This window comes from Ornithorhynchus anatinus, chromosome 5 (assembly GCF_004115215.2).
Source record: "Ornithorhynchus anatinus isolate Pmale09 chromosome 5, mOrnAna1.pri.v4, whole genome shotgun sequence".
NCBI lineage: Eukaryota > Metazoa > Chordata > Mammalia > Monotremata > Ornithorhynchidae > Ornithorhynchus > Ornithorhynchus anatinus.
In genome coordinates this window covers 67,988,502-68,010,631 of record NC_041732.1, presented here as the reverse complement: position 1 = coordinate 68,010,631, position 22,130 = coordinate 67,988,502, and the positions used below count along the sequence as shown (strand labels likewise).

At 49.4% G+C, this 22,130-nt stretch overlaps 1 protein-coding gene across 7 annotated transcripts in view; it reads left to right on the top strand.

Annotated features, from left to right (window-relative positions):
* The window catches only part of KIF1B (kinesin family member 1B), a 165,872-nt gene extending 143,943 nt beyond the window's left edge, over window positions 1-21,929 (top strand). For all 7 annotated transcript variants that reach the window (XM_029065666.2, XM_029065663.2, XM_029065665.2 and 4 more), the window contains 11 exons: window positions 6,080-6,194; window positions 6,720-6,853; window positions 7,581-7,642; window positions 8,680-8,825; window positions 9,232-9,471; window positions 11,345-11,416; window positions 13,028-13,149; window positions 15,297-15,446; window positions 15,823-16,015; window positions 16,114-16,232; window positions 17,017-21,929. In XM_029065666.2, coding sequence (XP_028921499.1) covers window positions 6,080-6,194; window positions 6,720-6,853; window positions 7,581-7,642; window positions 8,680-8,825; window positions 9,232-9,471; window positions 11,345-11,416; window positions 13,028-13,149; window positions 15,297-15,446; window positions 15,823-16,015; window positions 16,114-16,232; window positions 17,017-17,059 — 1,396 coding nt within the window. In that variant the 3' untranslated portion in view covers window positions 17,060-21,929. The remainder of the gene's footprint in view (window positions 1-6,079; window positions 6,195-6,719; window positions 6,854-7,580; window positions 7,643-8,679; window positions 8,826-9,231; window positions 9,472-11,344; window positions 11,417-13,027; window positions 13,150-15,296; window positions 15,447-15,822; window positions 16,016-16,113; window positions 16,233-17,016) is intronic.
* The last annotated feature ends 201 nt before the right edge of the window (window positions 21,930-22,130 follow it).

The window sequence follows — 22,130 nt, the reverse complement described above, 5'->3', positions numbered from 1 at the left end:
AAATTCAGCCGACTTTTCCTCTGGTTGCAGTATAATCCAGAGAGGAGAGAGCTACTCTACAGAACCGCAGATTAGTCTGGCTGTGTAATCCACACTGGGAGGGGCTTTCCTCCTGTCCCCGTGCTGGAATAGGATCGTGAGGATCTCAGTCGAGCTTTTCTGTGGGTCCTATTTTGGGGTTTCTACCTGGCTCTCTCACCACCTGCACCAACGCCCTTGCCGCGTGAAACCGAGGCAGAGGCCACCAGGGAAAGGTCTGAGGAAAGACAGAGGTTTTAGTTTGTACCTCAGAGAGGTAACCTAAGACACGTTGTGTGGCCTAACAAAGTCTCAGGAGTAGAACTCCTGCGACCATCATTTCTGTGCATTTGGGGAGTTTTGTGTGTGCGTGTGCTGTCTGCACAATTGTTTTCTGATTGTGTCGTCTTTTCTTCCTGTTTGGTTTTTGCCTTTGCTCCTCTGCTGTCCTCCTCTCTGGCTTATGGCTGCACTAACAAAAGCTCTTTTATGTTTTTACAGGCTCTTTCTTGATAAGGATATGCCTAGGTATTTTCCATTTGCTTCTTTTGCTCATATAAGTTCTTGTTGAGCAGAGTGCTTTATGTTTCCCTTGTGTTGCCGCAATTGCCTTTTTTAGCTTCCCGGCCAAACCTCTCCCCGTACAAGCCCCTCAGCTGTTCCAGGGCCTTGCACATCCTCATTTTCACTGCCATTAGACGTTTGCTCCACGGTCCCAAGGGACTGTGGCATCCATGCCCAGGTCAGCATGTGAGATCTTGAGAATAAATCTCCCTCATTCCCGGGGCCAAATTTACCTGTCAGGCCAAGTTTCCCCACTCCTCAAGAGCCTCTAGGGATTGCCCATCCACCTCCACATCAAACTCCTCACCATCGGCTTTAAAACACTCAATCACCTTGCTCCCTCCTACCTTACCTCACCCCTCTTCTACTTCAACCCAGCCCTCATACTTCTGTCCTCTAATGCTAAACTTCTCACTGTACATCCATATCATCTATCTCTCTGCCAACCTCTCGCCCACATCCTGCCTCTGGCCTGGAACACCTTCCCTTTTCATATCAGAAAATTACTCTCCCCCCAACTTAAAAGCCTTACTGAGGGCATATTTCCTCCAAAAGGCCCTAAGCCCTCTTTTCTTTTTCTTCCACTCCCTTTTGCATCCCCCTGACGTGCTCCCTTTATTCATCTCCCCCCTCCCAGCCCCACAGCACTTAAATACGTATCTGTAGGCTCCCGCTGGACTGTAAGCTTCTTGGGAGCAGGGAATGTGTCTATTATATTGTACTCTCCCAAGCAGTTACTCCAGTGCTCTGTGTACAGTAAGCGCTCAAGAAATACGATTGACTTACTGACTGAGCTGTCTCGTCTTGGACTTCCTTAAGGATCCCGTTCTGGGTCCCCAGGGCACCTCTCACCATGTCTACCCTGAAACCCTTCTTGTTCCCCGCCCCAGGTCTTTGGTCCTCCCACCACACTCCCTTCCCTTCTGCTTTTTTGCTGCCTTCTGTGCTGAAAGCTAGAGAGGCCCGTTGCCCTGAATCATGATTTGTTCACTTGGTTTCATCTGGTCCTGGATTGAGCTGGGGAGGGGCGGTTTAACTGGAGATGAGGGCAGAGCAGAGCCTCCTTGGGTGATTTCGATGACACTTTTCTCACTGTCTCTCTGGGCTGCTCTGCCTTATCTACCCACTGAACTTCTCTGAAGCAGGACAGGATCCCAGTTATCGAAGTGAAATGTCTTTTCCCATCTCTACATCCAGACTAGAGGGAAAGCCCAGAGGAACTCCTGGTGAGAAGCTTATTCAGTTTGGTAAACTGCAACAGGTGGCAAGCTTCTATCTGTGGGCAGCTGCAGAGTTTTTATCTTGGGGCAGCAGCTGAGGGTCTTTGTCAATCACCCATTCCCACACACATCTCAGGGACTCTTTAGAGGGTGTTCCCACTCGTGAACAGCCTGTAACTCTTTGAACAGGGTAGTTTTCGCCTGCCCTGGCCAGGGAAGCAGCAGGTTTCATTCAGTCATTCAGTTGTATATTGAGTGCTTACTGTGTGCAGAGCACTGTAGTAAGCGCTTGGGAGAGGAAAGTAGAACAATAAGCAGACACATTCCTCTGCCCACAAGGAGTTGACATTCTATTTTGGGCAAGCTACTTCACTTCTCTGGGCCTCAGTTACCTCATTTGTAAAATGGGAATTAAGACTGTGAGCCCCACATGGGTCAACCTAGTTACCTTATATCCATCCACCCCAGTGCTTAGAACAGTGCTCAGCACATAATAAGCACTTAAATATCACAATTATTATTATTATTAATAATAATGTTGACTAGTGTCAAAAATACCCACAGCCCCTGTCCTAGACCCTATTTTTGTCTGTTGGGACACAAACAGGAAAAAACAAATGTGAGGGAGGGGACCTTCTGGGAGAGAATGGAAATTCTCGCTTCATCTGAGACTTCCATTGGCCACCAAACGTGTGCACAGCTAGGAAGCATTTGTGTGGGTAAAGGGAACCTATGGAACTTTGTAAACAGTAAAATAAACAAGGCAACAAGAGGGCCTTTGGTTTTAGCCTCAGGTTAGTAGAAACGTGCCAGCAGCCCCAACCCGAGATGGGTTTTAGAAGTCAGGAGGAGGGATTTATAGGTCCTTGTGATTTTCACCCAATCTCAAGTCCAATGGAAAGGAGAATTTGAACTTTAATCAATCAAATGATGTATTTACTGAGCATTTAGTGTGTACAGAGCACTGGATTAAGTGCTTAAGAGAATACAGTGCAGTAGAGTTGATAAGCACGATCCCATGAAGTGCTTACAGGCTAGAGGGAGACAGGCTTTAAAAGAAGTTACAGGTAGGGGAAATGGCAAAGTATAAGGATACATACATAAGTGCAGTGAGGCAGGGGTCATTATCAAAGTGTTTAAGAAGAACACACCCAAGTGCATAGAAGACCCAGCAAGGATGGCAGATAATGTGGGGAAATGAGGGGTTAGTCAGGGAAAGTCGTTTGGAGAAGATATGATTTTAGTAGGCCTTTGAAGATGCGAAGTGTGGCGGTCTATCAAATATGAAGGGGGAGGGAGGTTCAGGCTAGAGAGAGGATGTGAGCAAGGGGTGAGTGGCAAAACAGATGACTTCGAGGTATGGTGAGTAGGTTGGTGTTAGAGGAACAAAGTGCACAAGGTTGGGTAGTAGTAGATGTGTAAGGTAAGATAGGAGGGGGCAAGCTGATTAAGTGCCTTAAAATCAGCGATTAAGAATTTCCGTTCAATGTGGAGATGGGACAACCACTAGAGGTTTTGAGGGTGAGGGGAGATGTGCACTGGGTCTTTTTTAGAAAAATGATCTAGATAACAGAATGAAGTAACTGCAGAGAGAAGAAACAGAAAGCAGGAAGGTAACAGGAGGATTAAGACAGTGGGGGTTTTGGGGTTTTTTTTTTATGGTATTCTTTAAGTGTTTACTTTGTGCCAGGCACTGTACTAAGCATTGGGGTAGATATAAGCTAGTCAGGTTTGGCATGGTCCCTTTCCCCCATCTGGCTTAGAGTCTTAATCCCCATTTTACAGATGGGGTAACTGAAGCCCAGAGAAGTTAAGTGACTTGCCCCAGGTCATACAGCAGACAAGTGGTGGAGTCAGGATTAGAATCTAGGACCTTCTGACTCCCAGGCCCATCCTTTATCCATTAGGACATGCTGTAAAAGGGCTAGTAATGTACCAGTGCTTTCCCTCCTTTGACTATTGTTGATCATCAAGTTCAAGTCAGCTCCGCAGATTTTGATTTGTGGCTGCCAGTTCCGTGTCTGGCCTGTTAAGCAAAGAGCCTGCTGAAACATTCTCGTAGCAAAAATGAAACCAGCATGGACCAGTTAATAATAACAATAATAATAATAATAATAATAATAATTGTGGTATTTGTTAAGCACATACTATGTGCCAGGCACTCTACTAAGTGCTGGGGTTGGTACAGGCAGTTTTGAGTCGAAGTTCTGGTTGCTTGGTAGCCCAGATACTAGTGTTCCTTCAAAGCTTTGGAGACTCCCAAAGTTCCCAGGGGTTGAATGGGACATTATAATTAGCCATGTTAGGGGCAGCTTTGTTGTGTCTACTTTCTATTGTCTTGTCTGTCTTTGTTTTAAGCAGTTCCACCAAAGCTGCCGTGCTTGGTTTCTTTGCCGTGTTTTTTCTACCCTCACGCTCACTGCCACATCTTTCCCTCCACTGGCCCGCGGAGTCTTGGCGCTCTTCCCCAGAAGCACTTAAAATGGAGAAGCAGCTTCAGAGTGAAGCGGGAAGTGTCGAGACCCCCTACTCTGCAGGAGTTGTTTGGAAGGGAGCCTGGGAGTGTCGGGAAGGAGGGTGGGGCTTGCTCTATGTGAAGCAGGAAACTTGATAAGGACAGCAAGGCTGGGGCAAGAGAGACGCTGTAGGAGATTCTCCCAGTGGGAAGAGGCAAGACTACGGTGTCTGCAGAGAGCTGGCTGAGCCAGATGCCCCTATATGTGGCCTTCTTTGTGGGCTTGAGGAAGGGAAGAGAAAAACGTCAGGCAGGATGCTTCAGGACGCTGACCCTGGGGTGCTGCAGATGAGTTCAACACAAACTACCTTCCCTCTCCACCCCTCCTTTTGGAAAGTCTCCGTTTACCCTGCCTGCTGAACCATGCTGGGGATGGAGCCCTGTTATTTATCTGTCAGATTTTGTGCAGAATTTCACGGCTCAGTGGAAAGAACACGGGCTTTGGAGTCAGAGGTCATGAGTTCAAATCCCAGCTCGGCCACTTGTCAGCTGTGTGACTGTGGGCAAGTCAATTAACTTCTCTGTGCCTCAGTTACCTCATCTGTAAAATGGGGATCAAGTCTTGCATTTTTATGGAATTAAACAGTCACTGTATTGAAAATGCAGAAATAGTCCTCTGGAGAATTAACACATGATCGTGTGGTATTGCTCTCTGGAGCCCACTTGGGCCGAGACCTGGTTTGTGGCCTAGGATGGGCTGAGGAAAAGCATGCTGGGCTAAGGTCAGAGTCGGGGTTGGGGCAGCGGGGAGGGGAGGAGGTTCCTTCTCCCTCTCCTGTGTCAGACTCTTTATGACAGGGAGGACCACAGCACCCAGGAAATGGCAGCTTTGGTTCTACTGTGCTGTCCTAGAGGGGGTACCGTACTGTTTGTGTGGGAGCCCGTTTGGGCTTTCAGACTACAAATCCAGCCAAGCGCAGGGCCCACCATTCACACCCTATGCAGCCCTCAGGACTACACACCCCTCTCCTCGCTGAAGCCCCTTGGGCCAATCAGGAGAATAAGTAGGGCTTGGTGGGGGTGTGCCCCCCAACTGCTCTCCAGGCTTTCATCAGGCTGGATAGGGTCCCCCAAGCCTCATATCTGGAGCTGTATAGTTCCAAACTGAAATGTTTCTCGTCTGTAGGAACAAAGGTCTCTGATTTTAGAGACCGATCTCAGCCCTTTCACCGGTTTGACCTTTCAATCCTTGCCTTCCCAACTCCTTCCCCAAGCCAACTCCCCAGTTTACATTTCTGATGGGAACCACTGACTTAACAGAAAACCTTCCTTTGGCTTTTCTAAGATCCCGGATAGCTGGGTTGTAGGTTAATCGGGTCCTGTGGGATTCTGAGATCAAGTTTCCCAATCCCATTCTTGCTTAACTGGATGCTCACTCCGTCTCCCTCTTCCTTTCAAGGGTCCATTCCCACCCACCCACACCGTCACCTCCATCTTCCTGGCGATCTCAGCTTTTTTTTTTCTCTTGAAGCAGACTGTGGGAGGTTTAACGCAAAGCCAGCTTAAGTTGAAAAAGAACTATATCGAGCTCCTCCGACAGCCCGGAAGATGAGAATTCTCTTTCGGTATTTGCTAAACTCAGTGCGTTGAGGGAATTTCCAGTGTGGTGGCGAAGCCATAGCGTATAGTACAGAATCATATTATAAGGTGCTCAGTAAGTGTTTGAAAACTATAACAAGGATAATGAAAGGGGTGCCACTCCTGGGGCGGAGGTGACTTTCATGTTCCCTTCGATTATACCACCTTTTTGTCCTTGCTGCAGGACTTTCTATCGTTTTGAGGCAGTTTGGGATAGTTCCCTGCATAATTCCCTCCTGCTGAACAGAGTGACACCGTATGGTGAGAAGATCTTCATGACCCTGTCCGCATACCTAGAGGTGAGTGGGTTTTGCAGTAGGGCCTGGATGGATGGGAAGCAGCCAGCAGTTGATGCAAATAGGACACCTCCTAGTTTCTTCTGAAATCTGACTCCTCTGCACCACTGCAGTAAGGATGTTTAAAGAACAGTTTTCTATTGATTTCTTTAAGTCCTTCCCCACTACATCCAAAATTTTTTTTGTTTTTAATTGGCCTTTTTCTCTGATTACACTGGATCCTGGTGAGCGCCTTTTGTTAACCAATAAATTACTTGGCCACTATTACTGCTTTTACTCTGATTTCCCCCTCTGGTTGAGGCTAGACCGACAGATTGACAAAGATTTAGTCCGGGGGCTGTCCAAAGACAGTTGCTAATCTCCCACAGGATAATTGCTCTTCTAATCTTTAAGGAGTCTTTCACTCCAGAAGTGCTAACCTGTGTCCTTAAAAAACTATCGTGTGTCCTCTGAAGAGTTAGTGTGTATTCCTTTTTCATTTTTCTGTTCTGCAAACTGGGTTTGAAATGTGTTTCCACTTTCTTTCAGCTTGATCACTGCATCCAGCCAGCTGTGATCACCAAAGATGTCTGTATGGTCTTCTATTCCCGCGATGCCAAGATCTCACCCCCTCGCTCTCTGCGTAACCTCTTTGGCAGTGGCTACTCCAAGTCCCCAGACGCGTGAGATTTACTTAATGTTTTATCACATAATTTTATGCTTTCTTTTTTTTTTAGAGTATTTGTTAAGCGCTTACTATGTGTCAAACACGGTTCTAAGCGCTGGGGTAGGTACGAGTTAATTAGGTCAGACACAGTCCCCGTCCCTTTTGGGGCTCACGGTCTAAGTAGGAGGGAGAACAGGTATGGAATTCCCGTTTTTACAGTTGAGGAAGCCGAGACAAGTGAAGTGACCTGCCCAAGGTCACACAGCAAGCAATTGGCAGAGCCGGAATTGGAACCCAAGTCCTTCTGACTCCCAGGCCCATGCTCTCTCCACTAGGATAAGCTTCTTCTTCTCTACCACATTGCTACTTTAATTCTCTGTGGGCATGGAGTTACAGGTCAGGAAGGTGATTTGATAACAGCTGCCAGCTGAGCGAGGGCATGAAATTGGGTTGAGAGTGGAAAAGGAGCAGTTGTGAACATGATGGATGATAACAGGGCTGGAGTCTCCCATTTGGAGAAACGGATGAGCCTTGTCCGTGAAGATCCACTCATCTTCTGTTCCATGCCAGTCCTGCTCCCGCTGGGGCACAGAATGAACAAGAAAGTCCTGTCGGTTGTTGAAGGGGAGGAGAGGTCATCTTTGCAGAATGGGTGTAATGTGAGTGTGGTGAGAGAGATACTGCATTTTAATTTGAATATTTTAATAAATAAAGGATGTCCTGTGGTGCTTCCTCCTACACAGTAACCGGGTCACTGGAATCTATGAACTCAGCTTGTGCAAAATGTCAGACACAGGCAGCCCAGGTGAGCTGCAACGGTTTGGGTCGGGTGGGGTCTGCACATGTGTTTGTGAGGGTGTTGTAGGGTTTGGGCGGGTGAGGCCTGCACATGTGTTTGCGGGTGTATTACGGTAATGTGCTGGAGATTGTCCACTTGAGACAGATGTAAAAATTAGACAAACCAATCTTTCATTCTTTGAGTTTTCTCATGAGACGGTACTGTGGGGGATGGAGAGCAGGGAAGGGTGAGGAGGAAAATGCAGCTTTACAGGAAGATAAACTCAATTCTGTCTCATTGCATCTCTTTGTCCATTTCAATGTCTCTAGGAGTGTGCTTTTGCCTCAATCTTTGCCCTGCCACAGGTGGAAACACCTCAACACTTTTCTTCTGTTTAGTAGAATCCCGCTAGATTGTAAACTCCTTGAGGGCAGAATCGTGTCTATCCATTGTTTTGTAGTCTCCCAAGCGTTTACTGCAGTGCTTTGCAAACAGTAAGTGCTCGATAAATGCCATTGATTGATAGTGGTGCACCACATTAGTCTCTTAACAAGTACAGATTAATGAAGTGATGTGTTCCCTGCCCACAAGGAGCTTATGCTCTAGCGGGAAAGACAAACAGAAAAATACGTACACGAAGAATGGTCAGAATAAAGTGAGCAGACACATAAACTTGAGTGCTAAGGAGGGCATAGATACGTTCGTAAGTACTAGTGCTTGTATATGGAGCCCAGAGGAAAACTGGAGGACTTAGATTAAACAAGACTCGCAACAGTTGAAAGAGACCAGGGCCAAAGGCAGTATCGCAGATAGTCATGAATGGGGGAAGGTCTTGTTCATCCACACAGGTTGCAGGCAGAAAAGATGTGACCCACGGGTGGGCTCGAGTGTCTGCAGCTTCCCCGAGGGCTTCCAGGTAGCTCCTTGGAGAATACAGTCCAAATGTATAAGAAAAATCAATGACATTGCAAATCAGCCAACAGGGAGAGTTGAAGCAATGAGAGAACAGGGAGAGATGAGTTCTTAGCTCTGCCTTCTTTGTTTTCCCATCACTTTGGTCTCAGGCATGCAGAGGAGGAGAAGGAAAGTGCTGGACACCTCGGTAGCGTACGTCCGGGGAGAGGAGAATCTGGCCGGCTGGCGACCCCGAGGAGACAGCCTGATTCTCGAGCATCAGTGGGAACTGGAGAAACTGGAGCTGCTGCATGAGGTACGGGAGGGTTCGGGAAGCTGCCGGGGTCCCATAGGGCCGTTTGTCCTAGCCAGTTTTCCCTGATCATGAGAGAGCTTCCCAGCGGGGGTCGACGGGATCCGGGCTGCCTTTGGAGAGGTGGAGAGTGTCATTTCAAGTGAAACTCCAACCCAGTCAATCATCAGTGGTATTTATGGAGCGCTTACTGTGTGCAGAGCACTGTACTAGGCACGTGGGAGAGTCCAATACGGTATCTTATTCCCCCACCCCTCAGATTATTTCACTCTCACCTTTTCCACGTCGCAAAGGTTTGGGCAGATGAAGAACTTGGCTCGTTTGGACCCTTTTAGTCGCTCCTCTCCCAATGTGCCAAGCAGCTGCTAGTGACCTCCGGGGCTGAGCCCACCGGCTCTGACTTTTTCAGGTGGAGAAGACCCGTCACTTCCTGCTCCTGCGGGAGAAGCTCGGCGACAGCGTCCCCAAATCCTTGAGTGAGTCGCTGTCCCCCAGCCTCAGCAGCGGGACCCTGAGCACCTCCACCAGCATCTCCTCTCAGATCTCCACCACCACCTTCGAGAGCGCCGTCACCCCCAGCGAGAGCAGCGGCTACGACTCGGCCGACATCGAGAGCCTGGTGGATCGGGAGAAAGAGCTGGCGACCAAGGTGCGGGTCCGGGCCTGCCTCTATCCCCGCTTACGACACCTACCTTTATCGGCACCCCGGGGGTGTAGAGGGGGAAATACGGCATGGCCCAGTGAATGAAGCCTGGTCCCAGGAGTCGGATGGAGGACCTGGGTTCTGGTCCCCGTTCCTCCACTTGCCTGCTCTGTGACCTGGGGAAAGCTATTTCACTTCTCTGAGCCTCAGTTTCCTCAACTGCAAAATGGGGATTTGGTACCTGTTCTCCCTCCTACTGTGAGCTCTATGTGGGGCAGGGACTCTGTCCGGCCTGATTTACTTGAATCTGCCCAGCGTTAAGAACAGTACTTGACACACTGTTATAAGCACTTAACAAATGCCTTCTAAAAAAATAAAAGCCCACCTTGAAGCAGCATAGCCAATTTGAAAGAGCATGGGCTTGGAGGTTACAGGATCTGGGTTATAATAATAATAACGTTGGTATTTGTTAAGTGCTTACTATATGCCAAGCAGTGTTCCGGGGTAGATGCAAGGTAATCAGGTTGTCCCAAGTAGAGATCACAGTCTTCATCCCCATTTTACACATGAGGTAACTGAGGCCCAGAGAAGTTAAGTGACTTGCCCATGGTCACACCGCTGACAAGCGGCGGAGTCAGGACTAGAACCCACATCCTCTGACTCCCAAGCCCAGGCTCTTGGCACTGAGCCACGCGGCTTCTCTAATCCTCTTCTAATCTTCTTCTAATCATCTCTCTGCCACTTACCTGCTGTGTGACCTTGGGCAAGTCACTTTACTTCTCTCTGCTTATGAAACAAGGATGAAATCTTACTCCATCCAACTTAGACGATCAGGTTGTGTCCAACCTGATAAACTTGTATCTACTCCAGCGCTTAGAACAGGGTTTGACACATAAAAATACCATTTTAAAAATGCCTGTCATTGTGGTTTTGCCATTAGCCAAGACCAGGTGGCTCTGTAGGTGCGGCCTCCTCCTCGTGCTCTCCAGATCTAGGTCTCTAATTTCTTCAGCTGTTGGGAGCACTCAGTCTGGGCAGTGCTGAATCGTCCATAGGTACTTTGCCCTTCTCTTCCTATTGCAGTTCGTGCTGATGGCAAAAAGGTCCGATTCAAGGTGTACCATTGGATCTGTGCTTCCGAGCTTCAGCGCAGAAAGGTGGTTGCTCATGAGTGTGTCACATTCTAAAATGAATGAACAAAGCCTCAGCCAGGGAAAACGGAACCTCAGACAATACTGCCCCCTCCCCACAGCCAAAAATTGGGAATCAGTTGCTGAGGGGAGACCAGCGTGCAGCGCATGGCCATCAGAAGGGAGTAGCTCTCCGGAGCAAAACATTCTCATGGAAAGAGTGACTAGGGGGCAAAAGAGAAGCAGTGGGGCCTAGTGGAAAGAGCACGGGCCTGGGAGTCAGAAGACCTGGGTTCTAGTCACGGCTTTGCTGTTTGTCTGCTGTGTGACCTTGGGTAAGTTACATAGCTTCTCTGTATCTATTTCCTCATCTGGAAAAGGGGGATTAAGACTATGAGTCCCCCGTCAGACTGTGTCCAACCTGATTAGCAGTGCCTGGCCATATTAAATGCTTAACAGATGCCATAAAAAGAGAGAAAAATAGCTTTTGTGTGCCCATTGTGGCCGGGGATGGGGTCCCACAGTGACCCTTTCAGCCCCTCTCAAACTCAGAGGTGAACTTCACTGTCACTGGGGTCTTCGAAAGCGAAGGTTGACTCTACTCTATCAGCTGGCCTTTCAAGGTGGTCACGAGCTCCTCTCTGAGTGGCAGTGTTTGGAACCTGCTCTTCTTTGTCTTCCGTGCTTCCGGGAGCTCACTCACTATCTGGCTCTCATGCAACACCTTTGTTTCTGCTTTTCCCCTCCAGTGCCTGCAGCTTCTCACTCACACTTTCAACCGAGAATTCAACCAAGTGTACAACAGCATCAGCGATTGTAAGGTGAGTGCGATGCATTAGCAGTTAGCCAGCAGTCCGTCAGCGGGGTTTATTGAGCACTGATGGTGTGTGCTAAGCATGCACGGGAGAGAAGCAGCGTGGCTCAGTGGAAAGAGCCTGGGCTTGGGAGTCAGAGGTCATGGATTCAAATCCCAGCTCTGCTACTTGTCAGCTGTGTGACTGTGGGCAAGTCACTTCACTTCTCTGTGCCTCAGTTACCTCATCTGTAAAATGGAGATTAAGACTGTGAGCCTCACATGGGACAATCTGATTACCCTGTATCTTCCCCAGTGCTTAGAACAGTGCTCTGCACATCGTAAGTGCTTAACAAATACCAACATTATTATTAATACAACAGAATCGGTAGACGTGATCCCTGCCTACAGTCTAGAGGGGGAGACAGACATTCAGATAAATTACAGATGAGGGAAATGGGTATGTTCAAAGGTGCCATGGGGCTGGGGGTGGGTAAATATCAAGTGCTTAAGGGGTATGGATCAAAGTGCCAAGATCACACAGAAGGGAGGGCAAATGGAAGAAATGAGGGAGAAGAAATGAGGGCTCTGTAAGGGCTTTGAGGGTGGGGAGAGAAGTGGCCTGTCAGATATGAAGTGGGAGGGAGTTCGAGGCCAGGAGGAGGACCTGGGCAAGAGGTCCAAGGTGAGTTGGTCGAGGTCAGGGTACAGTGAGGAGCTTGATGCTAGAGGATCAAGGTGAGCTTGCTGGGTTGTAGGAGATCAGAAAGGTAAGGTAGGAAGGGGCGAGCCATTTGAGTGCCCTAAAGCCAGTGGTCAGGAGTTTCTGTTTGACATGGAGGTAGATAGCGGTTGTTTTCCCCGGCCTTCTTTCCCTTGTTCAGGATCTTCCCTCCCCTCACCTCGTATTTTTCGCCTCTCTAGGTAACTAAGGTTGGTAGTGTTTTTACATTGGGGGTTTAAGGGTTTCTTGCCCGTTGCCTCTCCTTTTGGCCCAATCCAGTAACTCGTGAACACACAGGAGGTTCTTGGGAACAGACTCAGAGTTCCCTGGGCCCTAGGGGATGTGCTGAGAAGGAGAATTCTTGCACTTTAATGTATATGATGGAGTGGTTGGAAGGGTATTTTCTGATGGGTGGTGGTAGCGTAGACTCACTGCTTCCTGTAAAGAACCCGTTCAAGAACTGCTCTGACCATCCCAGGCCTAAGGAAGCAGTGGGAAAGAAAAGGCCACCCTGGGCCTCCCAGGGGTGCTTGACGGTCTTCTGCCTCATTCATTTAATCGTATTTATTGAAAGCTTATTGTGTGCAGAGCACTGTAATAAGCATTTGGGAAAGTACAATATACAGTACAACAGTAAACAGACACATTCCCTGACCCCAACAAGCTTACATTCTAGTTCTGGCTCCCAACTCACTTGCCAGGCCAAGCAGTGTCTGACTTGCGTAGGGCAGGAGACTCATAGCGGAAGGAGTCTGTATCCAAGTGAGCCTAATATTTGCTTGCTGAAGGTGATTTAAGTTAAGGACAAAGAGGGAGGGGATCCCGTGCTGGGTGGTGGTCTCTTCGCATCTCAGTTTTCGATGCCTCTCTCCCCTTTGGAATCTCACCAGATTGCTTTGGTTTTTGTGTTTCCAGCTGTCTGATATCTCACCAATTGGGCGGGATCCCTCAGTGTCCAGTTTCAGCAGTTCCACTCTCACCCCTTCGTCCACCTGCCCCTCTCTGACCGACTCCAGGTGCAACTCAGTGGATCAAAAGTAGGTACCCTGCCCCCCTTGAAAGGAGCTGTCACCAGAATGCCACCCTCCTGAACCAGTCCATCAATCAGTAATATTTTTTTGAGTGCTAACTATGGGCAGAACACTGTACTAAGGGCTTGGAAGAGTATAGCGTAAAAGTTGGTGGACATGTTCCCTGCCCACAACAATCTTGCAATCCAGAGGGGAAGACATACCTTTTAATATAAATAAATTACAGATATATAACAGTTAGTAGACACGTTCACTGCCCACAACAAACACAGTCTAGAGGGGGAGACCAATTTTTTAATAGAAATAAGTAAATTATTCATATATACATAAGTGCTCCTTCATCTTATTGTGAGAGTCTTTCCCCTCAGTCAATCCACCTCTCACTCTGCCTCTTCTGTTCCCCTCTGGCAATCTCATTTTTCCCCTTTTCATAACAGTCAATCTATCAGTGATCTTATTGATCACCTACTAAGTGCACAGCACTGTACCGAGTGCTCAAAAAGTATAACACAAGCAAGACCCATGTTCCCTGCCTTGAAGGAGCTTACGATCTAATAGGGGAGCCAGGCAAAATTAAGTAATTACATTGTGTAAATGTAATTTCACATGTAGGGAACCAGACTTCTAAAATGGCAAAGAAAGAATGTAGCTGTTTTCCCTCCCACTTAAACAGCGAGCCTCCTGTGGGACAGGGACTATATCCAATCTGATTATCTGTTCTCTATCCCAGCATTTAGTACAGTGCTTGGTACATAAAAAACCCTTAACAAATCCAATTAGTGTAGCTTCAGAAGAAATGTGAGCCAGAGCAGGTCAAAAACGTTTAAACCAAACAATCCCATAAATAGGAGCTGTCTGGTCTCTCTCATCGAAGGCAATCTGTGCAAAGAGTTAATTTTTTTTTTAAGTGAATAAATTAACAGCAATCTGGGCAACACCCCACTCTCCCTGTCTGGCCTCATCCAGACTAATTCCCTGGGGAGATGGGTGGGTACTTCCTGGTAATCCCAGACTTGCCAAAGGAAGCAGTTTGTAAGTAGACTACAGAGGTCTCCTTAGATAAAAAGAGGACACCTAGTCACCCGACACATCGAGAAACTGCCAACACTATCTTCTGTCCCTTGGTGAATCTGGGGGAACCCCTTTAATAACAGTCCAATTCCCCGCTCCCGTGAACCTGCGTGGGAAAGAAGAGGGGAGTGGATTTGGTATTCGTAGCTCTTCGTCACAGGGCCCAAGGAAATGGAAAGACAGTGATAGCCTTGGACAACTAGATCCTTCTGATTCTTTCCATTATTTACAATCAGTTAATACTCTTTATTAAGTGCATTCCCTGGGCAAATCACTGTAGTAAGCACTTGGGACAGTTCAAGAGAGTTGCGAGACCTGTTCCCTGCCCATGAGGAACTGACGTTCTATCGGGGGAGGAGGAGCCCCTTGTGACACAGGGACTGTGCCCGATCAAATGGTCTTGTGTCTTCTCCAGGGCCTAGCATGGGGCTTGGCAAGAATAACAGTGTGGCCTAGTGGATAGAGCATGGACCTAGGAATCGGAAGGACCTGGGTTCTAATCCCAGCTCTGCCAACTTGTCTGCTGTGTGACCTTGGGCAAGACACTTAACTTCTCTGTACCTCAATTATGTTATCCATAAAATGGAGATTAAGACTGTGAGCCCCACGTGGGACATGGACTGTGTCCAAACTGATTAGCTTGTATCTACCCCAGTGCTTAGTACAGTGCCTGGCCCATAGTAAGCACTTAACAGAGATCATTAGAAAAAAACAATAAAACAAAAGCACCATGACTATCAGATAATTTACAGGTAGGAGGAGAGAGACCAAGGAGATGGGCATGTGCATTAGTGCTTGAGTGTAATTGAGGGCAGCTGTAGGAAGCTACTACAAGTAGGGTCTAGAACCAAGTCCCCACCATTTCCTGAAGGCTTTTTGAGGTTGATACCAAAAAGAACACAGATATTGAAGCACAAGAGCCTATGAAAGGACTTGGGCCTTGCTTTCTGGTGACAGCTGGGCTTTAGCGCTGCCCCACAGGGTGAGTGGTCATGTCCCGGACAGTAGAGCTATGTGCATGGCCTCACCGCTATGCCGCCAAGCTTCACTGCCTACTCTCTAATTCCAATCCCTCCTTTTAGGACCCCTGAAGCCAACTCTCGGGCCTCCAGTCCCTGCCCAGAGTTTGAAGAGTTCCAGCTGATCCCCACAGTGGAAACTCCCTACTTGGCCCGAGCTGGAAAGAATGAGTTCCTCAACCTTGTGCCTGATATTGAAGAGATTAGACCTGGGTGAGTCCGCCGTTGGCCTAGAGAGCCCGGTTTTTAGAATAAACCAGCGGGAAGGATTTCCTGTCGGGGAGCGTTGGAGAGGGAGGGAAAAGGGTGGGCCAATGCCAGGTTTCCTGTCTTGCATTGAGAGGATTCCTCCAGCTGAGATGTGGATTTATCTAGCTCCCAAACAGAGCGTGTTAGATGTGTAGTGGCCTTTTACTCTACTTTCTACTGCAGTTTGGGGAGATGAGATTTCAGCCAGCATAACCTATGACCCTGTTCTGGTCAGCGAACTCCATGACACTTGTTGCTGCTTGGCCATGTTTGGGGACCTTCCGTCGTCATCCACCATGGACCGACTGACTTCTTTTCTCTCCCATTTTTGGTTCCTCAGCTCCGTGGTCTCCAAGAAGGGGTATCTCCATTTCAAGGAACCACACTCCAGCAACTGGGCCAAGCACTTTGTGGTGGTCCGTCGCCCGTATGTTTTCATCTACAACAGCGACAAGGATCCGGTGGAGCGGGGGATCATCAACCTGTCCACGGCCCAGGTGGAGTTCAGCGAGGACCAGCAGGCCATGGTGAAGGTCAGTCCCGCCTAGGCCCAGCGACTGTGGCTGAGTTAAGTCTTTTAAGGCCGTTGGGCTCTGCGGTGACTTCCGTGTCTCCTCTGTGGTTATTCCAGACTCCCAACACTTTTGCCGTGTGCACAAAACACCGTGGGGTCCTGCTGCAGGCCATCAATGATAAAGACATGAATGACTGGTTATACGCCTTTAACCCACTCCTTGCGGGCACAATACGGTAAGGAATGGGGCTTTGGGGCGCCGGCCGGTGATGGCCCTGAGTTCCTGTGATAGGGAGCCCTGTGGGAAGGTCATGGCTCAGCTTCTGGGATCAAACCGGATAAAGCAGGAATCCAGCATTGGCATCTGGGGCTTAAGCGAGAAGCAGCGTGGCCTAGTGAAAAGAGCGCAGACCCCGGAGTCAGCGGACCTGACTTCTAACCCCTGCTCTGCCACTTGCCTCCTGTGGGACCTTGGGCAAGTTACTTAATTTCTCTGTGCCTCATCTGTTTCCTCATCTATAAATTGAGGATTCCGTACCTATTCTCCCTTCTGCTTAGAGCCCCATGTGGTTCAGGACTGTGTTGCACCTGATTATTTTGTATCTCCCCAATGCTTAGTATAGTGTCTGGCACATAGCATGCACTTAACAAATATTATCAATAATAATAATAATCAGGGATGGGAATCTGAGTCTGAGGCCCTTGCCTTTGGCCTTGCACTAGTCCACAAATCTTGAAACCCTTTCCATCCCCTCCCTTTAGACTTCCTGCTGTGTAGGGAGAGTTGGCTAGGAATTTAGTGAGCTACTATAGATTTGTCATCTCAAGATGCAGCCAAAGCCACGCATGAGAAGGGATCCCAAATCACTCACATCCTCAGAGGGAGCAGCCAGGTACCACCCTCCCGCCCCCTCCCCACCCCCAGCTTCCAAGGACCAGGACCCAGAGCAAGCCAGGGAGCCAGGATCGGAGAGCCGCCCCAAGCCAACTCACTAACAGTTCCATCTTTCTCTCCCACAGGTCAAAACTCTCCCGCATTCGCACCGGCCAACTGAAATTCTGAGCCCCAGAGGGGCACCCTCTCTCGCCTTCAGATATAGATCAAGTGTTACCTCCCATTTCTCTTTGTGATTCTTGACCGTTTCTCTTGTATGTAATCCCGTGGCTTAACTTCTCCTCCCCGTCCTGGCCTCCCCATCCCCCAACACTTTTTCGAGCTCTCCTTACTCCCCTCTCCTTTGCCGTGTCTTTTCTTTTCTCCTATGCTGAGAATTCTATTAGTAGCATGTGGCCAAACAAAATGAAAAAAGAAAAAAAAAGGGGGGGTGGGGAGTAATCCAGATGATCTCCCACAATTCTTTTTAATTTTTTTTTATTTTTTTTTTTTTTGGTTTTCTTTTGGGTAATTGTTTTCCCAGTCTGACGAACTCTGGTGTCCGGACTGCTATCCTTGGATATCGTTGTCTGACTTTCCAAGCCGTTGGAGGTGTCTCTTCTTCTCCTCCTCCTCCCTCTCCTCCTCCTCCTCCTCTTCCGTTTGTCCTCTGTGACTGTGAGGTCCCTGCGGTCATCCCCTGAAGGCCTGAGATCTGCAGGAGGAGGATTCTGGCCCTTCCAGTTCTTTTTCTGGCCTTGCCTAGCCAAAGTTTCAGGGGCCAGCAGCCTCTTCTGGCTCTGCTTAGGCTCTCGTGAGGCGGTTGGGAATGAGCTGAGAAGTGGGGCAGTTTGGCCTATTTGGAGTTGGGACTCACGTCGGGCAAGGTTCTGGAATTTCAGTTCAGCGGGTTGGTTTGGAACAGGTTGAGGAAGGGCATTTATAGTGGAACCGTGGCTGCCATCACCTCTCTCAGAAGGGAGGCGGCCAAGTTGGACTTTTGGGAGCAGAGCCGGCTTGGGTGGCATCACTGGGTTGAAAGCTCAGTGCTACGTAGGCAGGGTGAGCGGACAGACATATAGGTAGCTTTTACTCCCTGAGAGTGGTTCACCCAGGCCCTGCCCAGGTGGAGCAGACGGGATCGCTGGGCCCATTCAGTGAACATCTGGGCTGTCCGGCTTCCACCTCGGGAGGACGTTTCAACTCCGTGGAGTTAAGCAGTCGGTTTTCTCCTCAGCCTTCCTTTCCCCCGATGAAGTTGCCGAATGGAGTCGTATGAAGTGTGCTCTACAGAGGTTAGCCTTTAGGATGCGGCGTTTTCCTTCCCCTTGCTGCCCGGGGGTGCCTGGAGCTGGAGCTCCCTCGGGGCAGAGGGCTCCTGAGTGTGGCCAGAAAGGTTATTAGGTCCCTCCCTCGTCCTTGGTTTCTCCCCCCGGTCCTCTCTGCACAGCCCCCAAGAGCTGTTCCGAATGGCACCCAGCCAAGAAAAGATGACAGCAGATGGAGGCAGATGGGAGAGGAGGCTGAAGATCCGGGAGAGGACAGCTGCATGGTTGAGGCCATGACCCCTGAGTCAAAGGCAGCTTAGTTTCTTAGTAGAGAAAAGCTGCCTCTCCGCCTGTCTCCTCTCGTCCTTCCCTTGGCCGCCTACTTTGCGTGGCCAGGTAGGGAGTCTTGCTAGAGGAGCATGAGGGAAGTTGTCCCTCTTGTCCTGCTGGCGGGAATCTCCAGTTTGGCCCTGTTGCTGCTGAAGGGTGATCCCTGGAGTTGATTTTTGTACTCCGCTGAAAAGTCTCCCAGGTCTCCCCTTTCCTCTCCGAAAGGTCAATGCGTTCTACTGCGTTGATGGGAAAGCCGAGCTCTCCATGTGATCTAAGTTTCTGTAATTCACGTCTAGGGGGTCGTTTTGACATCCTCCTCCTCCTCCTCATCTCCCCATCTCTAAGCATCCTCCCCTCCCCAATTTTCCTCCCTTAGGCAGCCAGGAAAGTAGTATTAGACTGAGGGGAAGGAACATGGTGTGAGATGATCGTTTCTCATCCAGAGAGGGCGTGGGAACATTGCCCCGGGTAGAGAAGTTGTCCTGCAGGCCATCCATCCCGAGTCAATCCATCTGCTCGTGGTGGTGCCCAAGGGCCTGGGGGACCTCAGTCATCTGCTGTGGTGATGCCCACGGGCCTGGGGAACCTCGGTCTGTCCGCTCGTGGTGGTGCCCAAGGGCCTGGGGAACCACAGCCTGTCCGTGGCCTTGCTCAATGGGCTGGGGACCTCAGTATCTGCTCATGGCAGTGCCCAAGGGCCTGAGGAACCTCAAGTCTGTCCACTCTTGGCCATGCCCAGGGACCCGGGGAATCGCGGCCTGTTCACTTGTGGCCATGTTCAGTGGGCTGGGGACCTCAGTCCGTGTGCTCATGGGCATACCCAAGAGGCTGTGAACATCAGTCCGTCTGCGCCTGGGTGTGCCCAGGAACACTCATCCTTGTGAACTTCCTCCATCCCAGTAGCCTCAAGGCTGACAGCCCAGTGTAAAAGGAGCAGGAAGTGATATTCTTCCTTTTTCAAAGCTCTCAGGGGAGACATCCTCCCCATGGTGACTGTCTTTCCCCATCTCCTCTCCTCTCACTTCCTTAAAACCCAGGCTCTTGAGGGCCTGAGAACAAACTTTCCTTAGTAACTGTAGTCTTGTTTTCTTCGTCAGTTGTGGTTTTTTAACACATTAATGCTTTGTCATGTAACCATACAAGATGCACTTCTGGTGAGCAGACCCAAACCCCGGGGGATGGCTTCCTGGGCTGGAAAATGCAGCTGATTTCCAGGTGAACTGAAGATGCAATTAGAAGTTCATTTCAAGCATTAAAATCCCTGACGCTCCTGCCGTTGAGAGGCCTAAGGGCTCAGAGAGAGAGTGTGTGTTTGTGTGTACATGCATGCATGTGTGTGGCTGGTAGAGGAGAAGGCTAGGCAGGGGACAGTGGGATCATGGACACCCTTTTGGTTTTGGGGTTTTTTTTTCATATTTTCCTAGAACAAAACTAGTTCGCAAAGTCTCTGCTTTGAATAAATCAGACGTGGGAGCAAGTCGAGCCGGCCTGCAAAGCCACACTTTGCAGAGCTAAGTAATTAAGGGTCCTTGTTATTAAAGCGGGAGCGATCAGGAGGTAGCCCCATTTGGGGAGGGGACAAGAGGGATTGGGATAGGAAGAGCGCCAGGGAAGCAACTCTCTTTCCACAGGGAGTCCATTTCCTATTGGAGCATTTCTTTGAACCCCCAGTTAGGAGCTGACCTAGACTTCACTTCCCATTATGCCTTGTTGTGCTCCAAGGATGAAGTCCCAGGGGAACGACTTCTATGCCAGGCTCACTACAGGGAAGTCAGCTCGAGGTCCTCCCGATGGTCAAATCCGGGTCCAGCCACCAAGTTGGAAAAAAGACATTTCTTTGCCAATAAGTTATCTAAGATTCACCTGTCAAACCTACCGCTCGGTCTAGCCGCCCGTTCTTTTCACAGACTGTGCAGGAACCAGAGAGGAGTGTAAGTGGTTAAAGTCAGGGTCCTTTTCTCTCCAGCCATAAAGCCCGGGGTGGAACGCGTGACTGTGGGCAGCCTGCTCGGGGGTCAACCAGCTCTCCGGGCAGGGGCCGTGCCAGGGGCCATCCAACCTGCTGAGCACGGCCACCAGGCCCAGAGAGGGGCAACCAGGCACCTCCCCTTGGTTTGGAGGCTTGGAAGTTGTTTCCACTCACTGGGTGCCTAGGGTGGGGCGGGGTCTGCAGAGACCACCAGGTCCGAAACCCACCCTGGCTCTGCGGGCTGGGGTCCCGATTTCCTTCGGGGGCTGCCCAGCCCCTGCGGCACCACTTACACTGGACCTTCTAGTTCGGTTCTCTCCCAGTACAGAAACAGGCAAAAATGGAAATAATGGTGGCCCGCCTCTCCCTGACCGAAAGATCGATAGGACTTTTCCAGACACGTTTCAAAGCAAAGACTTGGCTGTCTGCTGCTTGTTACCTAATTTACAGGGATATTTAATTTTGTTATGTAATGTATTGTATATTTATACATCTGTAATTAATTGCACATGAGACAGGAAGGGAGAGGATTATCCAGACTCCTGCACCTGTCGGTACTCCGCATTCAACTAGAACTGCCTACGCATCACTCTGGTTCTCCTGTACAGCGCTGGTTTTATGCCCCTGTGGTTCTCTGATTTCCTTTTGGGGTCCCTTCTCTTTTAAAAAGGCCACATTTGGCCTGCTGCCCGGAAGGGGACGGCCCCCGGCCGGCTGCTCGGCAGCCGCTCTCGGAAGGTTGTCCGACCGTAAATGGGTTTCTAACTTCTATGCGTTGCGACCGTCCAGTCTGGCCGCTGATCGCCCAAGGACACGGTCCAATCCATTACCGTACGTAGCAGGAATTGAATTCATTGTGTGCTTCCTCATTCAATTGAAACATCCACCGTCTGGAACTGTGATTTTTGTTCAAAAGGGCCACATAGGAAATTCGGAGCTCGGTCCCCAAGGGAATTTTGGCAAGTCACTTCTCATTCCTTTGAAAATTTATGCCTTTTTGGTCACAGATTCATCTTCAATCCCACAGAGGAAAGCTAGGGTGTGCGCTGGTCTGCAAAGCTAAGTTTTCACCCTGTACAAATAGGCTGGGAACGATCGACCTGGACACTAAAGGGCTCTGGTTTTTCCGGCCAAGGCTCCCGTTCGTACGAGCCCCTCCACACGATGCGAGTCCAAAAGCCCGAATGGCCCCCTTGAACCAGTATCTAGGCAAACCGTCTCCCCAAGGAAAAGAGTTGAGCACATCGGCAACACTGTACATTATTAATTTCGGATTTTCATTTTCATGTTTTATTTTGTAAATATATCTGATGTCCGGAGCTTGAGTATACAAAATGTAAATATAGTTCATGTATTTGTACTAATTCCGATCCATTTGCTGTATAGCCTTAGTTGTGCGATGCAGACATTATCTAACTCTGTGTATGGTAACCTTGCACCACGGAACTGTTAGTGAACGAGGTAAAATAATAAAGGTACAACCAGTGCAGTCCCAGGCTCCTTCCGTGCCGCTCCCCGCCGCTCCCCTCCCAGACGGTTTCCGCCGGTCTTTCCTTCCCCGCCTCCTAAGGCCGCTCCTTTCCCAGCAGCTTTTTCTGTTCCGCCCACCTGGGTCTCTCGTCTTCACCTTCCCAGCCAGGATGAGGAAGGTGGTTTGTTAGACACCGGTGCCAACTCTGGAAATGAGTCC